The 20,861-nt window shown below is 37.1% G+C and overlaps 1 protein-coding gene across 1 annotated transcript in view; it reads left to right on the forward strand.

Moving 5' to 3' along the window:
- The window catches only part of PCSK5 (proprotein convertase subtilisin/kexin type 5), a 250,946-nt gene that overhangs the window by 118,306 nt on the left and 111,779 nt on the right, over nucleotides 1-20,861 (forward strand). Inside the window, exons 8-9 of the mRNA XM_068927337.1 lie at nucleotides 63-275; nucleotides 9,320-9,420. Coding sequence (XP_068783438.1) covers nucleotides 63-275; nucleotides 9,320-9,420 — 314 coding nt within the window. The remainder of the gene's footprint in view (nucleotides 1-62; nucleotides 276-9,319; nucleotides 9,421-20,861) is intronic.

Consider the following 20,861-nt stretch of genomic DNA (forward strand, 5'->3'; position numbering starts at 1 on the left):
CCTATTAGCTGATGGGAAAAAGAACAACTGTTGATCAAATCTTTTGTATCATTTCCAAACAGGGACGAAGAGGCTTAGGCTCAGTTTTTGTATGGGCATCTGGAAACGGTGGAAGGAGTCGAGACCATTGCTCCTGTGATGGCTACACCAATAGCATATACACTATCTCCATAAGCAGCACAGCTGAAAGTGGGAAGAAGCCCTGGTATCTGGAAGAATGTGCATCCACGCTAGCTACGACGTACAGCAGTGGAGAATCCTACGACAGGAAAATAGTATGTTTTTTTAATTATTTTTGCATAAATTGATTTGTTTTTTGTATAGTAACTTTTAGGAGAGGGAGAGAGAGATAGCTTATTTGTGCTATTTAAATGGACCAATAGAAAAAAATTGTATTTGGACAAGTTTATTTAGCCCAGGTACGTTACTAAGTTGGTGTTACCACACTTCTTCCAGTTCTGAGGGTAGTAATGTGAGGTCAACAAGGGTATCTCCGCATGTTGCAGCCTTATGCAAAATAGATATACCCATTCATAGTAGATTTTTCTGCTAATCTGAGTGATGCTTTCAAAGATCCTGTTGCCACTGCCACCAAAACAGATTTGTTTCCTGACCAATGCCATGCAACCTGTCAGTAGGCTTCAGGACATATCCTCCTTTCTTTTGTTTTTTAATCCAGTTTTCATTAGTTTTTATATTTTACATGCACGCTTTTAGAAGGAATTTTCCTGCCTACTTCCTTGGTATCTCAGGTTATTTGAATCCAGCATTATTCCTCTTTTACCTTCATTGATACTCAGTTATTATTCGTATTGCTGCCTATTCCTGGTAGCTGACATACTGTAAACAAGATTAAGTTCAGTGCTCATCTTCACTGCACTGTTTTTCATCTCATACCTAAATGGGCTGCATCCATTTTCCATTATGTTCTCTTGGCAGCAAAGCCAGGAGCTGTTTCTAATTCTGTTTGATAATCTAGCAATACCAGTAGTATTTGTATGCTATGGTATTTTGGCTTTTTCAAATTGAGCACATTCGATATACTTTGCTACTGCTCTTTTTAGCCTTTTAAACTCTTGCATTAGGACTGTTAAGATTTGTTAAGCATGGACTCCTTCCTAGCTTTATTCTGGTGTAGAACTTAAAGGTCTTTATTTCTTCAGAATCAGAACATTTAGGTGGGTGCCTCCCTCTCCCCCGCAAGGTTCTCTTTTTAAGCAGTGGTTTTTATTAGCACCTTCTTTCTGGTCCTTAGTAGATACCTCTCTTGCTGTCAGTGAGGAGTTAAAAATTCTTGCAGCTATTTTTTTTAATACTGTCTGCCTTGTCTTTCAGGATTCTGGGATGCTGGCCATCCCTTCTTGGAACCTTCCTTATTTTCAGATGATCTAATTTTTGTTTTAAGCTTGTTCTGAGGTACCTCTTCGTTCCAGTAATTTTTCTGTTCTTTACTTGCTTCTCTCCACAGAAACCTTATCTCTGTTCCTGGCATGTTTCTTTTCTCCTTGATAAATACTAATAAAGAAAAGAAATTACTCAGTTTCCTAGCACTCTTCACTTCTATGATTAAATTCCCTCTGCTGTCCCTTAAAAGACCTTCGAATATCTTTTTCATGTTTAAGTCAGACTAATACAATTTAAGGTGAGCAGAGGCTACTGTAATTCTCCAGTCTGACCTCTTTCATGATCCAGTCTATGGGTTTTTCTTCCCTGAATCCTTCTTCAAGTCCAATGCTTGTGGTCAACTCAAGAAAACACAAACACATCCCATCTTGCTTTCAAAATTTGCAGTGACAGAGAATTCACTAAAATCTGGGGTAAGTTGTTCTAATCACCCATTCCCATTAAAATGTTTCAGTTACTTGCTGTCTGAGTTCTGGCTTGAACTTCCAGGCATTTGGTCTTGCCGCAGATTTTACACTGATTTGGCATGCTCTGTTTTCCAGCAGCCCTTGTCATCCAACATTAAATATATTATTAATTAATTAATTAATTAATTAATAATTAGTTTAAATGCTGTATCAATTGCTTTACACTAGATAAAAGCTTGGCAAATTGGTGAAATTATTAGGGCAACGCTGCTTACCCTTTCAAAATATTGACACTGCTGGTTTTCTTTCAGTCTTCTGGAACTTCACCGCTGTACCAAGACTTTACTAAAATCAACAATACAGTCTAAAATTTCCCTTGTTAGCTCTTGTAAAAGTCTTTCATGCTTTCAAACTTGCTGATTTGAACATGTCTATCTTCAGTAGTGGCTTTAGTAGTTATAAACAGGAAGACGATACAATGATACTATCATTGTATGCTCTGAAAACTTTTGATTTTTTCCAAAAAGAGAATCTTTAGTGAAATACCTATCAGTACTGTACAGTATCTATACAGTTTCTGTACAATAACTACTCTATTATTTCTGTACAATTAAAGCAGTATTATTTGGGGGTTTTGATTATTATCAAGACCAACTCTTTTGGTTTTGATATTTTTAAAAATAAAGTATCATTATGTTTTATTCTGCTCTTGCTGTGGGCTTCACCATTTGTCCTTTGTTTTTCTTTGCCACCTTTATGCACCTTCTGTCCTCTAATTTTTATTCATTGTTATCCACTTCATCTTTTACCCATTCATATTTTTTTATTTATTACTTCTTTCACTTGCCCTTACTTGTTTTGTGGACCAGTATATCCTTCCTCAGTTTTTACTCAGTAAAATGGCTCTGTGTTTCTCAGTCTTCGTTTGTAGTTTTCTGATTAGCTGATTCCATTTTTGTACATTCCTCTAATTCTTGAATAGCCATAGTTTTCCTGATCATTATCTTCCATACTTTTCAATTAGCATGAACTCTCTGCTTTTGCTATATTGCTGTTTTAGTAGACAGCGTTGCTTATTTTTGAAGTGTTTCTCCCTTTTGACTTAGGCTAGCACCAAAAACACTTGGAGGTTTTCTCACCTTCATTGTTATAGACTTTCTTATGAAAATGAAACCATGGGAATTAAGCTAAATAATTTTTTTGTTTACTGAAATATAATGCTCATCACTTAGAATTTATGACATTGTGCTCATATTTGCAGTTTTATATTTTGCTGTAAGGTTTTTGAAAGACACACTTTACAAATTAATGGTCAATTCTTATGTTTAGAATGAATGGACATTTACATTTTATGTAAAAATTACTGAAAAACTGTGAAGATATGTTTCTTCAAAAGTGTTTTTAATTTGGAGTCTCAATTTGAGATCTAAGACCAGAGCATTAGAGATAAGCAAAAATAACTTCCCTAGTTATTGATTCTTCTTGATAATCAGATCCTTCATTCTTTTGGGAGTGATCCTGTTCCATATGGCAACTTTAGATTACACCAGTAAAGTGCCTCGTTCTGCGCACTGAATGGTAAAAGCATGCACATGCTGAACGGCTTTAAAAATGTATCCAGTTCTCTTGACCTTTCATCTAGCAGAACTCAGTTTATACCCTGACTTACTCTTGGGCCAAACAGTTTTGGTGGTGGGCCTGCCAAATGGTTCCCTGATCACAAATATAAGAGATTCAAACCATAAGTATGCCATCCACCACTTTTTCCTATGCTGTGTTATCAGTTAACTTCTGAAGCATGTAACCTGGCTCAAGGTGTTTTCTGGTGGCACTTTGCATTTGAACACAGCCTATTCCCCCTCCCAGCACCTTCAGCGATGAAGCAGAGCAGTGCGTGCCGAACGCAGTGAACAGCTTTCTCTGTGTGTGTGCAGACCAGTTACCCTCCTATGAAAACAACCCTGTGCTCCTGTTACGCCAGAGTCCAGTGAGAAATGACATGAAATTGTGGAACCGACCCTTTAAACTAAGAGTATGGAGCAGTTACGGGTACCAGCTGCAACTTTTCCAAGTCCTTTCAACACACAGACACACACGCACGGAGATAGAGGCATTGCTCTCATCCATGTGTCTCTGTTGCTCATAGCATGAGCAATCATTTTGAAAGCAATAATGATAACATCTACATTCTCTTCTCCAAGTTGTCTACTAAAATTCACTCCTCCAGAAGACCTATCAAACCTCATTTCCTATGGAAAGAAGTCTTGGCTGAAACACGAACTGAAACACAGAATGGATAATTTTGACCACAAAGTTTTCCAACTGTTATAAAGTGCTAAAAGAGTCTAGGACAAAGAAGATGCGTGTTCATTTTCATTGCTGAATCATACATCTTTTCACTGCATCATATCTCACCTCTTGTTTAGATTGCTGCCCTTTTTGAGGTAGAAATTGTCTTCATATCTTTCTGCAAAAGAACCCAGAGCTTGCAGTAAGTGTAAAGTGACAAGTAATGATAGAGTTAAAGATTATTGTTACATTTCTTTTCTCCAAACTTGTTTATGCATATTAACTTAAATGATTAGCTGTGAAGAGTTGAAGTGCATGCCATTACATGAAAATAGTAACAGTATTTGATCAAGCCATATAATGGTTTAGTTTATGAAAGTGTGACTCTCATTCAAAATAGGAAACAATAAGGACTACTGCAGTAAATCAGGAAAAAAACATGGTGACCTGACACGGTATTCACAGTCAAAATTAATGAACTCGGTCTCATTTGCTCACATGTAACTAAGAACAAACTCTGATGTCACATGGGATTCTGCAATGTAGTTGCACAGAAACGTAGATGTGATATTAAGGGACAGTGCATAGCTACTACATTATAGTACACGGCTACTGCTTTATAGTATCAGATTCTTGAGTTCCTGCTTATTTTTCCTTACATGTCTCCAGTTCCTTTTCCTTTTTGATTTTTCAATCCAGTGTGTGCAGAATGTATTATGAGGTGGATAACCCAAACAGTCACCAAGTGAACATGTAGGCACTCATTGTATGGATTAGAAAGGGACAAGTAAAAATGCTTATAAAAATGTTTTGGCTTTAATGAGGATTAATAAAAACACCCACACTTTTATAAGTACCCAGAGACTTTTTTTTCCCTTTTCATGTTACCACATATTTTTATAATTGTTACAAATATGACTTGTAACATAATTTTAGGAGGTTTTCCAGTTTTGGTGGGGTTTTTTCAGTCTTGTATAAACATAATTAGCTTAGTAAATAAGAGAATAATCTCATCTACACAGCTCTTTTCCACATGAGTCTTATTTTTGCTGACTTTGGACTAAAGTAAATGACAACAAATTCTGGTGTGTAACAATTTGAGCTAACAGTTATAGTGAAGCATACACTGATGTTAGCATCTTGCATGACTACTGCTGTCTGCAGCCCCAGGGAGCCCCAGGAAACTCACAATGCCCTTAGCTTGATGCTGCACCAAATTGTACTGCAGTAAATGTTTGCCCATTAGGGACTAGTTTTCCAGCATTTGGCTGCATTATATACATCCAAAGCATACAAACATTTTGTGGATACAGTTGCATGTGTGCCTTTTAGATAGACAGTTACATAGACAAGTTATTTCTAGGTCTTTTCAAGTGCATCTGCAAAGTGCAGGCGCAGATACAGAAACTCACGCCCTGGGACAAAGGCAAATGAAGGCCAGGTACAGACCATAAAAATATACTTCTTTATGGAGGTCATCTTTCAAAACAGAGTGAGTGTAGAAGTAACAGCCAGAGACATGCATTTGCCAATTTATTTTTCCTATTATTCTCTTCTCTGCTATTTTGAAAGCAAAACAACCCTGGCAGATAGTTTCCCCGCTTGGCCACATGCAGCTTTGCATTATTACTTAGAATAAGCATCTTAGAATATGTTCAGTACAACCTAGCTGTAGCTATTTATCTGGGCCTTGGAATGTATCAATAGTGTTGCACCAATGCATCACCATTCCTTTGAATTCCTTTTTAAAATGACTTCTGAAAGCACTGATGAATTTACGGGTGAAAATCCCTCAGAGATAAAATTTGTAAACATACTGCACATGACTCATCTTCTAAAAGCCACATCTATGCTTATTGTACAGGTGTACTTACTGAGCAGGTAAAAAATGGTTCTGTCAGTTCGGAAGGCTGAAGTCATGCAATATGAAATATCAGTGAATAAGAGTCTTAGGACAGGAAAAGTGAGCATGTTCTCTGCTAAGGAAAATCCTGTTTTTGACCTCAGTCCTTAACCTCCCAGTAGGTGAAACTATGGGGAGATTGATGGTACGACGTTAATAATAACTGTTCAGGAGTAGCATCTCCTTAAATCTTCAGAGCAAATTGCTTGTACAAAACTACTGCGGTTTATTTCTAGAGTTTTTCTTTAATAAATCTATGCATTTTCTGAAAGCTGCCTGACTTCCACATATGGCAGGGATTACAGTACGTTGTGGTGATTGCTATAACTTTTATCTGAGTTTCGCCAAGGTGTCCTAGGCTGTTAATCTCATGTTGATTAAACTACATCGGTGCCAGAAACATTCTCATAGCCTTCAGTCAAAGCTGGTTGATTCAGAAGAGCTAGAAGTGGATATAACTCAGGGCCCTGGAAATATTACAGGGATTGATCATGGATAATCCAATCAGCATTTTCATAGGTCAGCAGTTGTTAACAATATTTGAAGCATATAAATAAGATGTACTCAACAAAAGATTCAGAAATTACTGCTCCTTCCCACACTATTGAGGGGAATGACAGCTCACGTACATACACTAATTACAGCTTCACGAGGCTGTCAGGTGTCACACCCTTTGGTTGCGATTAATGATGTTGCCCTCCTGCGGTTCAGGGATTTGGAGCATCATTTTTCTTCTCAAAATTCGCTTGCCTGTTGGTGGTCGTGTTCTCATTTTTCGTGAGCTATAGACACAAGGCTTCTCTGACAATGATTCCCTAGTGCTGAAAAGCATGCCTTAGATCTTTGAGGTAATTTACACCTAAACATCTCAGCTGCTGTCAGTAACTTCCCTTTGAAGTAGCTCAAGTGGTATTTCCACCTAGGAAGCTTTCTTTGCACGTTTTCTGCTGAAATATTTGCTGAGCAAAAGAGAGCGATAAAGGGCTGTAGTTCGAACTGCTTCCAGAACGTCTGACTGGGACTCGAGACCCCACTGCAGAATAGAGAAGTGTCATGCTTTTATTATGCCCGAAAGCCATGGGTACAGGACAGTAAAAACTGAAGCATGTTCTTCTTCCAGAGGATGAGAAGGACAGATAGCACAATACGGTATTGTCTCATGGCATGCATATGGCTTCCCCTTAACCTGAAATAGCTATGGGGGCACTTCTCCTTACCTGAACTCTTGCAGGCACCGATATCCTTTGATCCTTTTTGGAAATTGGACAAGAAGCACCGCTTCTTGGCAGAGGACAATTTCTGTGTCCGGGAACAGGAGAAGTATAGGCCGGTCCCTCTTTCTGCCCTGCCTTTTTCCTGTTCTCCTTTCCCCTCCCCACCACTGCTTTGACCACTGTTGCACCAAAGGAGATACCTGGTGCATTCATGTTGCTATTTGTGTGCGTATCATCTTGTAAGCCTTGGCTATTTTCATCTCACCTCCAAAACCACTCTGCATCTTCACGCGTAGGCAGTGTATTTGTAGAGCAGTTCCTGCTGCAGTTTAATCTCTTTAAGATTTTCAGGACATGTATGGGATGTGCATGCAGATAGGTTTTCCATTAATTTTCCTTGTCCAAATTCACAAACAACTGATAGGAGGGGGGGGCAAGAGATAAAGAAATGATATGAGCATTTTATATATAGGGATCACCTTTTAGCTGGTAAAAGATAAAAAAAAAAAAGAATGCATGTACATATATGAAATATATTAAGTAGTGGGGCAAAAAAGGTTCCTTCTACAGTATCCTTGAGTCTGGCCTTTGGTAAATTCAGTAATTTAAGGATATGACGTTATAAATGCTTTAATCCTTATTTTTCAACTCCTAGAGTCTTCTGTTTTGTTTCACTTAGTCACTGCTTGCTTTCAGTCACTTCATAGGTCCTGTGAACTTCTCTTTTAGAAGTGCTTTGTGTTAGCCTGCGCATGTTTACATGTGATTAAAACTTTCAGCAGCTTTGTACCAAACATGTATTACATATACTACCAAATATTATGAATGTATATGTATAAAACCTGCATGTCCTATTTACAACTGTTTGTAATGTGCTCAGATGTTATGTGGCTATTTTTTTTAGATCATATTTTGAGTTGCTTCCAGTTTCAAAGCTAGACAGATATTTTTACATGTCTTAAACATTTTTTTGTGCTTTTGTTCCCACTCTTATGTAATCCACTCCTTCCCCCATCTTTGTATGGGTGTCTGTGTTGCAAGTGAAGTATAGCACTAGTGAATTGGATTAAATGTAAACATCTGCACAGATTTCGCCTGAGCATCTGTTAGGTGATTGTGACTTCTTGCCTCTGCTGCCTTGCTCTTGCTAGGAACCACTTCTCCAGAAAGAATAGTTTAGAGTAGAGTCACATTAGACTAAACTTGCCTGAACGAAGCCACTTCAGAATAAATACATTTTAGTGTGTGATATATTGCCTTACAGAAAATATCTACCTAAAATTCATTATGAGGTAGGAACATTCTAACACTAAGTACAGAACTGTGTCTTTTTCGTTGATACTGCACATTATGGCTTCATGGAGCTACTAAGACCATATGTTAAAATATGTAGTAGCATATTATTAAGCAATGTATAACAACTTAAACCTGCAAATAACTCATTTGCTGGAGATCTCTAAGCCAAATTTGTGGTTACATCAGGATTTTCAGATGAATTGTTGCTTAATTTCATGTGAATTATTGAATAAGGAAGGAAGGAACTGTGGTTTAAATACAGCACTTAACGTGAGCATAATAACTGTATTCTATTCTATCACGTACTTTCACTGTGACTTCAGGCAACTCTATTAACCCCTCTATACCTCTGATTTACAGTCTTAAAAATGGGCATAACCAGTCTGTGTGATGGGCACACTGTGAGGTTTAGTTTATTCCAATGTATAAAGCACTTTGAGATTCTTGGATGGGAAGTGCTCTATAAGTGCGAAGTAATAGAGGAGCAGGTTTCTAACCATTCTTTTATAAAACCCTGCGTATGTTTTTCTAGTTTACACGTCTTTTGTTGGTCATGCCATGAAAAAAATTGAGACTAACTTACATTTTCAGTGCAATACAGAGAACACTTCTCCAAGTTCACAAAGGTCTTCAAGCTCTGAGTAGAATATGAACATCTAAAATCATGTACTCAGAAGCCTTTTTTTTCCTTCCTTGTGATGAAAGAAGAAAATGCCCTCTCCTTACATGGGACTCATTCAAGCAAATGAAACCTGTTCTGATTTCTGAAGCTGTATTCTAAATTTCACACATTCAATTTCTTCCAGATCACCACAGACCTGAGGCAGCGTTGCACAGACAGCCATACGGGAACCTCAGCCTCTGCACCTATGGCTGCAGGCATCATTGCACTGGCACTGGAAGCAAAGTAAGATCTGAGCTATACTCTGGAAAAAGAAAAAAAATGAATCACATAGATGGATTCTTCTCACTTATCTGGCATCTTTTACCCAGGGATCTCAAAGTGCTTTAGATGCTCTGCGTATTAGAAATTCACAGTGCTCTTCTAAAATCAGGAAAGATCAGTGCGCTCACCTTACATGCAGGAAAGCTGACACCATGGAGATGATGGCAGAGTACTCAGCATGTTGAAATAACTTGAATGGTGGAGAGCACAGGCAGTATCCACTAAATGGCTTAAAGTATCCTCCCAGTGGCTTAAGGTACCCTCAGAGTGCTGCCCAGGATCTGCTATACTCTGCAGGCTACTGTAGGTTGTTTCTTGCATTCATCAGGCTCCTTTTTGCAGCATCTGTTCTTGAATGTAAAAAAAGTACTGGGACAGCGCTAGGCTAGTATGAACACAAATTAATACAATATGAAAAATAAAAATGTACAGCTTCTATGTGTTGAAGCAAGAAGTCTCTCTCTTCTAATGGCTTAAGTTCCACAGCTTTAAAAACAACAGATAAACGTAGCTCCTTAGTCCTTTTACCTTTAGCTCAGAAAATTTCCATTTTGTAAGCATTTTTTCAACTGCAGGATTTTCCTCTGTGTGTCTGATATGTATCTATAACATATTTATGGAACAGCAGAAATATTGGAGATTTATCAAGTAATTTATGTTTCGAAAGGTTTTGCATTACTGTATGCTGTGTTAGATGATACATGCAGCTCTAATGTGTAGTGCTTCACCTCAAATCCTGCTTGAATTCAGATGTTTCTAAATGCTAAGAGATTGATTCTATTAAATTCTGAGGACAATCAGTTTCCTATGAAGGCGCTCAGTTTCTTTGAACAAAGTAAAAATTTTGTGCACAATAGTCATTTCAAACTGTATGTTATTCATAGTTGCAGGTTTATGTTTCCATTTTATTGTTGCTTTTTTGAAGAAACCATGGGCCTATATTCCATGCAAAATATATTTTTTCTGCTGAGTTAGAGTCATGAAAATAGGAGATTGTAATTGAAAAGCTGATGTAATCTTAAGTAGTGGAGCACTTGTGTCATTATAATTAGACATTCTTAATGCAATGGTTAGAAACAAAACTATTTGAAAAGTTAATGTAATGCTATTATTTCAAAAAAACATTCTTGTCAATCTCTTCTCAATCTCAGTTATAAAATACTTAAGTTCATTCTAAACAATCTGCTTCTAAAGATAAAATTGCATGCACCAAAACTTCATTCTGCTGAAAGTTTTTAAAATTACTTTTTAATGAATTGACATTGTTTGTAATCTGCAGTTTGTATCTCTATATGCCATTTTGTGAGCATTTTCTAACAAATCATTGTTATAACTGAAAATTTCAAAGAATTATTGCACACAATACCTACAGCCAAGCTACTGCTGACTGTGATACCTTAATACACACTGAGAAGCTTACGCTTTACACAGCCTTTGTTCTAGGTATACTTTGGTGAATGTGTTATTGGAAAACCAGCATACTGCCTGTGGATTAGGGTTTTTTTTTCCCTCAGATTAATAGTTGCTATGATAACAGATATCTTAGGAACAAAGAAAAGACTGTATTAAAGTTTCACATGCAGTAATGGAGGCAAAATGTGCCAGTATGTGAATATATGTGTGTATCTATCTATCTATATATTTAAATATATATATATATACACACACACACAAACATACATATATATATATATACTCATCACTTTTTGTATTGGAAGTTCTCTGTTCCATGGTACTAACAATAGATTCTGGGTGAAAATGCATCAATTCTGCCTATTTTTCAGATTCTATTTAATTTCAGTAAATGGAGGATTCTCACTCTTATTCCCGAAATTGTCTTAGGCTTTATATCTGAATAGATACAAATGATATTAATGATGCCATAAACATTCTTCTCATGCATTTCGCCACCTCATTTGCATTCCATTCACTAACTTTCCTTGCCTATGAGTACTTACAACTAATCTTCTGAATAAAGCAACCATCAGGAAATGCAAAAAACAAGCAAACAAATAAAAAGAACAAAAAACCAAAACATCTAAGGGGAGAAATATTTCCAGTTTTTCCCTGCTGTTGGATTTTCCAACTGTAAATTAGTCTGGTTTCATACTTACAGTCATGGGAACATTTGGTCTGGTTAAGTGATAGATTATGGAATAAGGTCTTTAGTATGGCAAGGAGATCATTTAGTAATATATTCATTTTTAAGGTCATGGATTTATTTGTGTGAAATCTATTTAGTTGATTTTAAGTAGGTTCTGAATTGCATTGCTTATTTATTTATTTATTTATTTATTTATTTATTTATTTATTTATTTGAAGTGTTGAGTTATAATTTTCTTCTGTGATACCTGCGGAGTTAGCTGATACTAAACAAAAGCTAGGAATTATAAAAAAAAAAAGGAAAAATTTTAAAGCCCTCTGAAATATTTTCTCTGATACTTTTAAAAATATATGGCATATAGAGGATATACAATATTATGGCTCAGCATAAGGGAACTAGTTTGCATTCAGATAGTCTGCATTTGCATAGATTCCTCCTTAAATTCTGTATTAACATCTGTGCTAATACCGCTACTGTTTATATGAGATTTTTTTAAGAGTAGTTGGAAAGGTGTTTTGCAAGGTTAATTATGCTTTTCATGCAGCAAGCTGCTCACAAATTGGAGCACTTAGTTCTGAATACTTTTAGAATATTTCCAGAATAATGTATAGTCTTATTCCACTGCAAGCTGGAAAAATAAATGCCATAACTTATTTAGTGGAAGGGTTTTGAACTCAAGAGGTCAATTTTCCCTAGAAGCCAATTTTCACCTAGACATCAGGTGCATAGGGCGTGCTCGCCTGGCGTGGGTATGAGCTTCAACAGCCAAGAGGTTGCTTTAACTCATAAGCAAAGACACATTAAACCAATGGAAAATGAGCAAAACAGATTTCCACTCCAACCTGCCACTGTCTTGCTTTGATAAACCCCATTTGGTAGGATTGGCAAATAGCTGATAGAGGACCCAGTGCTCTTACCTGCTTACTGATTTGAATCTTCCACTTAGTTGGCTTTTCCAACCGGAATCTGCTCCTGAAATCCAGAGACAAAGAGTTTTGGGAAGGTGGTCTACTTACTACCCTATTTTAATCTAAACGTGAACACACTTTTCTTATGAGTGACATTTTCAGTACTTATTGGAATATGAAATGGCATGTTTTTCTTCAGGAACCAAAGTACAACTGAGTTTTAAAATGCTTATTTATAATCCTTTTGGGGCATAGTGCAGAAATGTAGATATGAACCGTCGGTCTCACACTAAGAAAGCCAACTCATCATCTTCGTATTCTTTGGGTTTTTGTGGTATTCAGGTAGTCACTTGTTTTATCTGATCAGTTCCCGGTGAATCTAGAATCCTGCTTAGGTGCTCTGAGTAAACACTTGTTTGTGTGTTGCACCTTTTCCATGTTCATTATGCAATGCTGAATTTTGCTAGTTGTAAGCCAGTAGTTATGAGTGTAAAGTATTTAGTCAGTATAGGTAACAATATTATTCCTAAACATAGGAATAATACCTAAACTATTGCGTTGCATAGTACCATCTGCGGTTGATATCAAAATAAATTCTCTCGTTGATAAAAAAATTTGGATTCAGGATTTGGATGGGTCAGAGTCAGGAGAGACAGTCGGTATGACGCATCCCTTCCAGTGGCTGTTATGCCATGTTCCTATGAAGAAGCCAAACAAAAAAAGTCTCATGTTGCCTCAGTGTTGCCAAAAGAATAAATTATACGTCTGCAAGTGAACTGTGTGTTCCGCTATTGATAAGCCATTGCATATTTTCCAATCCATGATGTGATAAAACTGCAGGTACAAGAGTTAGAAATAGCACCTGAAGTGGAAGTATTAATCTGCTTTTTTTCTGCTTTTTCTCTGTGGCATGGCTCCGTCTTCTGTTTTCTCCCGTGATTCTGTTCAGATGAGCTAAATACTTCACTTGTCTTTTCCCGTACGAAGGCAAGGCTGGAACAGGGTAGTGCTGGGAACAGATAAAAGAATTTCAGTGAATTCTTATCACACTGATCCATTCAGAGAAGGGACAGTGTGCCTCATTTTTTTAAAAGGCAGTAAAATTGGATATAATCACTGAGATGAAAGGCAAACTGAGTTCAAATTGCAAGGGGTCAGGGGTGTCAGAGGAAGAGACCACAGATTTCTGTGAGTTGACCAGATACTTGCAGCACTTCCCATGTTGATTGATTTTCTTATAGAGACTCCACCAACGGGAGAAAAGCAGTATACTGGCTGGGTAGGTGCAGTTTTGGGTACAGAGAGCATACTTCTTGTGTCTTCAAAGTTAGGAGAAGATTTTTTCCCAGTTATGAGGAGCCTCTTTGTCTGCGAATATAATTCCCAGTGTACAAGAAGATGAGGGGTTATCAGTTTATATCCATCTGCATTAGCTACGTCTTTGCTCAGTTGATGGACTATTAGAAATGTAAAGTCTCTTAGTTAGAAATCTATTTGTGAAACTTTTCATGTTTGGAGTAGTTTTAAAATAATGCTCTTCAGGATGAGGTATTTGAAAAGTGTAAACATAAATAAATGCTTAATTTAGAACCTGTGTTTCTCTCGAGCTTTAGCCACCTGTGCCACTTAGGCAATTTCAGTTATTATATCGATTGATTTGCAAGTACTTCCCTGAGTTAAGGTTGCCCAGTGTTGCCCATTTTAAGGTCCTATTTTCAGTTACATATAACCTTGCCAAAGAATTTGGTCTGAAATTTTCCAAGTAACTTGCTTTAAAAAAGGTTTTAGGAAGATTCCGTCCAGCCATTTCTTAAACTGAATCTAGGTTAAAAAAAGATGTTCCACTGTACATTTTTAACTTTTTCACTGAGATTTAGTGTGTCTGCGCTTTGCAGCAACGGCTAGAAATAGAACAAGTGGACAGCCGTTGTTCCGGTGCCAGGGCAATACCTTTTACTTTTATAAGCTTTTGAAAAAACTCAGTTGGCATGTGCTCCTTTGAGAGTTTTAAGAGGTTGGCAGTTCTATTCCCTGTAGTTTCTTGGTTCGATATGTGTTCCTCATGCTCACCTTTTGAGGCTGATTAGGGTTTTCTCTAAAGTTGCTCTTCTGGGTGCTGCTGGCCATTTCATGCACTGACCTACAGAGCAGGGAGCCTGTCTATTTTGCCCTCTCTGTGTTCTTGCAGCAAGAAAAAAAAGAGAAAAGTGTAAGAGAAGCAGAATTGCTGGATTGCAGTCTCCCTGCAGGCTTTCTTTGAGACCGCTTGCAATACAGTGTTGTAGATCTATGATATTAAAAGGAGTACAGCAATATTGGAATTGCCAGACAGGTGAAATCAACAGCCTGGGTACCATGCTCATCATAGTCACCTCTATTACCTACCCTAAGGTAATGGAAGGCTTCCCCAGATGTGAAGTCACATCGATTCTGAAACCAGCAGCTCATCCAGGGTTTTGTCGCTGTTGCTTCCACATCATTGTCCCTCACCAGGCTCTATTCACTGCTTTTGAGTAGTTCCATTTCATTCTTCCTCTGGAGAACGTGTGGTCAGGAACATGATGCAGATACCTCTCTCTCTTAAGGGATTTCTCCTCAGAAGGTCATCATTATCAACATGCCGATGGGCCGCTCATTGTTTTCTTATTGATGCTTGCTGTTCTCTGTGTCTGGGAAAAGCATGATACTCTGCAGGCTCTGGAGTATGCCATGACTGTGTGCACTGCAGATCTAATATAGGTACAAAAATACATGGCTGATTATCCTGCTGTTAGTCTATATATCTATCACATGATAGCACAACTGCACTTTCTGGATTCCCTTGAGGGTGCTCTTCAGAGTCATGTTCCCTGAAAAGGGAGCTAAAAGACCACCCATCTTCCTTAAAATGGGTAAAGTGAAGGCGTTAACAACTGGATGCACATGCTTACTTTTGCAGCAGAGGGCTATTGATTACATATGCGTGAATAATTATAAATTATTAATATATTTTTAGCAAAGCTTCTTTGGCATGTCTGCTTTCCAACTCTATTCTGTGAGTCACTGTCATAGCTAAAAATAACACACTTGCTCTTTCAGGAGCATAATTGGCCACTTTTCAGAAATTCAACATGTATGGAAACATAAAGGCAGAGGCTACTACTGCTTTGGGAAGTTAGATGAAGTCATTAAATATCAATTTTGGAATTTGGTCAGGATACTAGCACAGAATCTGTTACATCTGTGAGCAGAGCTAGAATATGTCAAGCACCTATAAGGTTTTACCTGGCCCAGAGCAAGAGACCATCAGTCCATATGGATACACTGCAGCAAGTGCTGATTTCTGAAAGGAAAAAAATGATATTGACCAATGCTGCCACTTATTGCTCTACTCCATTTAGTTTAAGATAATGGATGAAAACATAGTGCAAGGAAGCAAAGCAATTTATTTTTAGTTAAAATTAAGGCATACTTTCCTATTTTTAAGTAAAAATTTAAAGCGCTTTGGCTCAAAAACCAAAAAAGATTTTCTGTACAAAAATAGGGGCCTGTCTAAGCAACAGTAAAGTGTTGTCAAGAAGCATTTCTATATTCTTTTTCTGAAAGGAATAACTTGGCAAATGAAATTAACTGTGAAAGGTTTGGGGATCCATCTTTGGCCAGAAATGATTAAGATAGTGTAATTTAATTATCATATTAAACAGTTGGTTTGATCGTGAAAGACACCAGGTCCATGTTTGTTCCACTGAGATGGCCTGAGATTGTTTCCTTTCCATCTTCACCTCGGTCTCATCTCATGTCTTTCACATCCTTTTTCTTGTATGTGGATCCTTGTCGTTCTTGTGTGTGCCAATAGGCCTCTGTTTCTCCCTTTCCAGAGCCTTCAGAATAGCTTTTTGAGGAGGTTTTTTAGAAGAGCGGTCAGTCATTGCCTCCATCTCCGTTCTCCACTTTTTTTTGTTGTTTGTTTCCAGAAAGAGTTGTGTCAGCCTCTGTACAATACCGTAAAAAAAAATGCAGTAGGACAGATGGGACAGTCACTGAGCTCATTGCTTGCATTTGGTAGACTTCTAAACTTGCACACGAATAGTCTGTATTTTGTCCTAAAAATCAATAAGAAGATAATCTGAAAGATGATTGTAGCCAATCCAAAAGCCTTTAAACACTAACACATGAAAAGACTAGGATGCACTGCAGAAACTACAGAGATGTTGGACTAACATCAACTGAATGGTATAAAGTAGAGACAGATGTAAACTGATGAGGATGATGTTGTGAAGGCAAACGTTAGTACCTTGAAAAGAATTTTTTTAAGATACTGCTTTAGATCAAAAACTTCAAAAGTTTTAGAACGTGTGAGTTTTAGGTGTTTAAAGTGTGTATGTTTAAGATATTAATGACATACTGAAGTTAAAGTTTGTTAGTGACTGTTGGAGTGAACAGATCTAGTGTGTCTTGCCGCAGTGATCCTTGGTGAATGTCAGGGCATTTCAGAATGTAATTGCTTTGAGTTATGCACTCTTAATGAGTTTTAGTCAGCATTTTGTTTCTGGAGCCATAACATTGTTCTTCTTCATCCAAGACCTAAATTAAGATATTGATAGAAAAAGAAGAGAAATATGACAATTAGTGTAAAAGGCCACTGAGAGCAGTTTTGATCGCAGAAGGATATTTTCCCCAAATTTCATTAATTGCATATCTCTTTAGACAGAGGTCTATTATGTATGCCCTCAATACTACTAATAATTGACCTTTGCCTTATGGTATTTTCAACTGCCATTAATTTTTTTGAGCGAGTCTTATCTTTAGCCAGACTTGAGTTTGTCCTGGCTTTCTTTCAAATGGCTCTCGTTCAGTGAAATTGAATGGGAATCAGAAATTAGTAGCAGAAGTGGGAGATTTCTGATATGCCACCCGGAACCCAAAAAATAACTGTAGGCATAGAATGGAGAGCTAACTCTGAAGTGACCAAGTAAGGGAAGGTTTTGTTTGATATATTAATTGGATGAGCAGTGCTTTACCAGGTAAAAGACCACTAGAGCAGAGACAAAAAATGTACATGTACAGTGAAAGAGCTAAATGCTGATCAGCAAACACATGATTTTCTTTACTTTTCTAGCAGGGAGTTAACAAGGTTATTTGCAGAGTGACATGATGCTCAGAGCCTATAAGGGTTTCAGGCATGTCAAAAACATGTGTTGTGTGTGTCCATACGTGTGCATGACTGGGTTGTTAAACGCCGGCCTACATTTTTATATCTCCCAATTTTCAGGAAAAAAACAGCCATAGTATAGGCCAGTTAAACAGCATGTGATAGGCATAGCAATGAGAAGCTCTCTTCATGTCTCATCCCTCTTAAAATCCTGTGCTGCAACAAGCATCTTCACACTGACTCCGTGCAACCTCGGAAAGAAGGATGACTCCCATTAACATAGACAATATTCCTGTCCGTGGGGCTATAAATATCGGCCACTAGGGCAGGTAATAGGGCTATAGATAACATGGAACATGTTGGCTGAGTGGTGGGAATGTGTGAATAAAACAGAATACTCTTTGTTATGCGTTGTTTAGAAGTTTATCATAGGGCCCTTGAGGGTGACGTCATGCAGAAAGCGGTGAAAACGCTGTTGTTAGAACTCAAGTTGTAATTATAAAACTATTAACATTTTGTGTGTTATCTCCTACTCAACTACAAGATGTCTAGGGCACAGAGATTACTTTTTAGATGGCTTATAGCAATAATTATCCATGTCTGTCCTGTCGTAGCTAATATTTCGAGAGAAAGTCATTTGATACTTCCAGATTGAAAGGTAACTCTTTTTCTTGATCTATCCTGTGATACTGTGTTTTTCTCGTGATCATATGGAGAAAAGTTTCTTGTATTCTTCCAGCAGTTCTCAGTAGACTTGGCTATTTTGGCAAGAAACATTTTTTCAAAGGGACCATCTTCGTCACACTCAAATTGCTGGTTATGAAGATAGTGTAGCAATCGTTATTATTCATTTTGCTAATCCTATCATTTTGCTAAAAATGCAAAACTAAATTTTGATCCCATTGCTATCATTATTGCATTCAATGATATTTTTACTAATTGTCCCTCTTGCACCAATTATTTATTTTGAACAGATATTTTTGGCACTGTATCATTATGCAAAATGATAGCGCCTGAATGCTTTAGTTTTTCCAGGATTAGGCCCATTGTCACAAGGGAGACTACTTGTGGAAGGAAGAAATCAGATTTGGCCAAAAATGATGACATACTACTTCTAAGCAGCCTGAACAATGATGTTTGTTCCTGTTTAAAGATACAGTTAAATCTCAAATGACTATTACTGTAATATAATTTAATGCACTTGTTCTGTTTCATTTTTTCTCATTTACCACAGTGTTTCACAAACATTTTGAGAAGCCTGGAGAAGAGAAGGCTATACCTCAGAGTATAAATAGTTTCCTGAAGACATGACATTCATTACTTTTTAACTGTTAGACAAACAGTTTTGTATGTAATTGTTCTCACTTCTGCTTGCTCTAGTATGATTTTGAGTATTGTCTGGTATATATAACCCCAAGGCAATTCCAGATGAGACATTGAAAAATTTTTTTCTTGGAAAGAAATTGCCCAGTTTTTGAAATCAATCCACTATCAAGTAGAGTTAGTACTGTTCTTGTTTATGCATTTGTTCATTTCAAGATGTTTGGCCATTAATTCTTCTGAGATTAATCAAGTGGTAAATCAATTAACACCAGTGACATCTTGTCTGGATCTGTGGCCTACATGGCTAGCAAACAACTGTTTACTCATTTAGGTTCCAATTTTGACATATTTTAAAAATATTTGACCAGTTCTGTGATTTTTCCAGATGCTTTAGAACTGGCTGCTTGACTGTCTTGTATAAAAAACAAAACAAAAAAAAAAACTCTTTTTTTTCCAAATGAACTGCTATTTTGACTTCTTTCCAGCTCTTTTTTTTTTTTTTTTTTTTGCTAAAGTTTCTGAAAAAAATTATGGGCAAACAATTGCAGACCTATTTTGTTTCAAATGAGGTGTCTACTGTAGAGAGGAAATTTCAGTCTGGCAATAGCTCAATTTTTAGTATAGTGAAAGTCTGATGGCAGGCTCCAGAAATTGCTTTGAATATTTTTCTTATGCTATTAAATCTCTGCGATATAAATATGCCCAAACTATCATTCCTTAAGAAGAAAACATAAACAGAATATATATCATGACTTCTGCAGTAAGCAGACAGATGTGGAGATTGTGTGAGAGGAAGACTGATTTAACTATATACCTTTTTCTGTCCTGGAAATCAGACCTTTGATCAAACGTTTTCTGCTCCAGAAATTCTTGCATTATTTCTCATGATCAGATAAGGATAGTAGATAAAACAGCAATTGTTTCCTTTTTCAAGATCTGCCGTGGATTTTGTTTGTAAAAGTAAACTGTGATTTTGATACATAATCTCATTTTATGCCTGAGTGACTAATTCCAGCTTATGACAGTTTAGCATTATCAAGTGGAGGCTACTTTATCCTCCATTCCTCTTTAAATAATCAGTTGAATGTGCCCTATCTTGAATCGCTCCTTTTAAAGTTGAGAGGAGTATTGTAGTACCTTATTTTTCACAGGAGCTTGGACAGCTTACTTTATGGAATAACAGATTGTTTAGATTCCAGATTATAAAGAATGCAGCTCTTGGGATTCCTACAGGTCTTCTTGAAGGCCTGAAACATGTTTTTCTAAGACTTTACAGAGACTCCCAATGAAATTCCTGAGCTGGTATAAAATGTTATTGATTTTTTTTTCTTGAAGCATGTTACGTGACTATCCAAGCATACCCTATCTTACAAGCCCTTAATGTTCATTACATTCCATGACATTTCCCTTTTTTGCAGTTGTTTGTACCAGCTCAGCTGGATAAACAGTTACTGTCATTGTAGTCCAAAATGTCTCGTATGAGAGATTTCACCTTAAAGAAAAAAAAAAACCTTTATCTAGGAGCATATTAAGGTTTTAATAAATGTTCAGAGCCAGTAGGCATCAGCTCTCTCAGCTCTCCTTAAATAATAATTTAAACATGAGAGTACCCTCAAACTTTGGATACATAGACAGAGGATAAATTACATGTTACAAAGTGATACAGCTAAGAAGAAATTACAAAAAAATCTATATGCAATAAATAAGAGATTCACTTAAAAATCATTATCCTTCTTCAGATTATTCCAGCTCTGCTTCTGGTGATGTCCCAGCTGTAGCTAGAAAGGTGCTAGTTTACATCAGCATAGCATGGACCCTACCCCCGGGGTAATGTTCTGTAAAGGAAAGGATGTTTTCAGGAGTAAAATGGTACTACTGCAATGGAAGCAAGAAAAATGTGTGTAGCAAAATAGTTTGGTACCATACTCTGGATTGT

Source organism: Struthio camelus, chromosome Z (genome assembly GCF_040807025.1).
Source record: "Struthio camelus isolate bStrCam1 chromosome Z, bStrCam1.hap1, whole genome shotgun sequence".
Classification (NCBI taxonomy): Eukaryota; Metazoa; Chordata; class Aves; order Struthioniformes; family Struthionidae; genus Struthio; species Struthio camelus.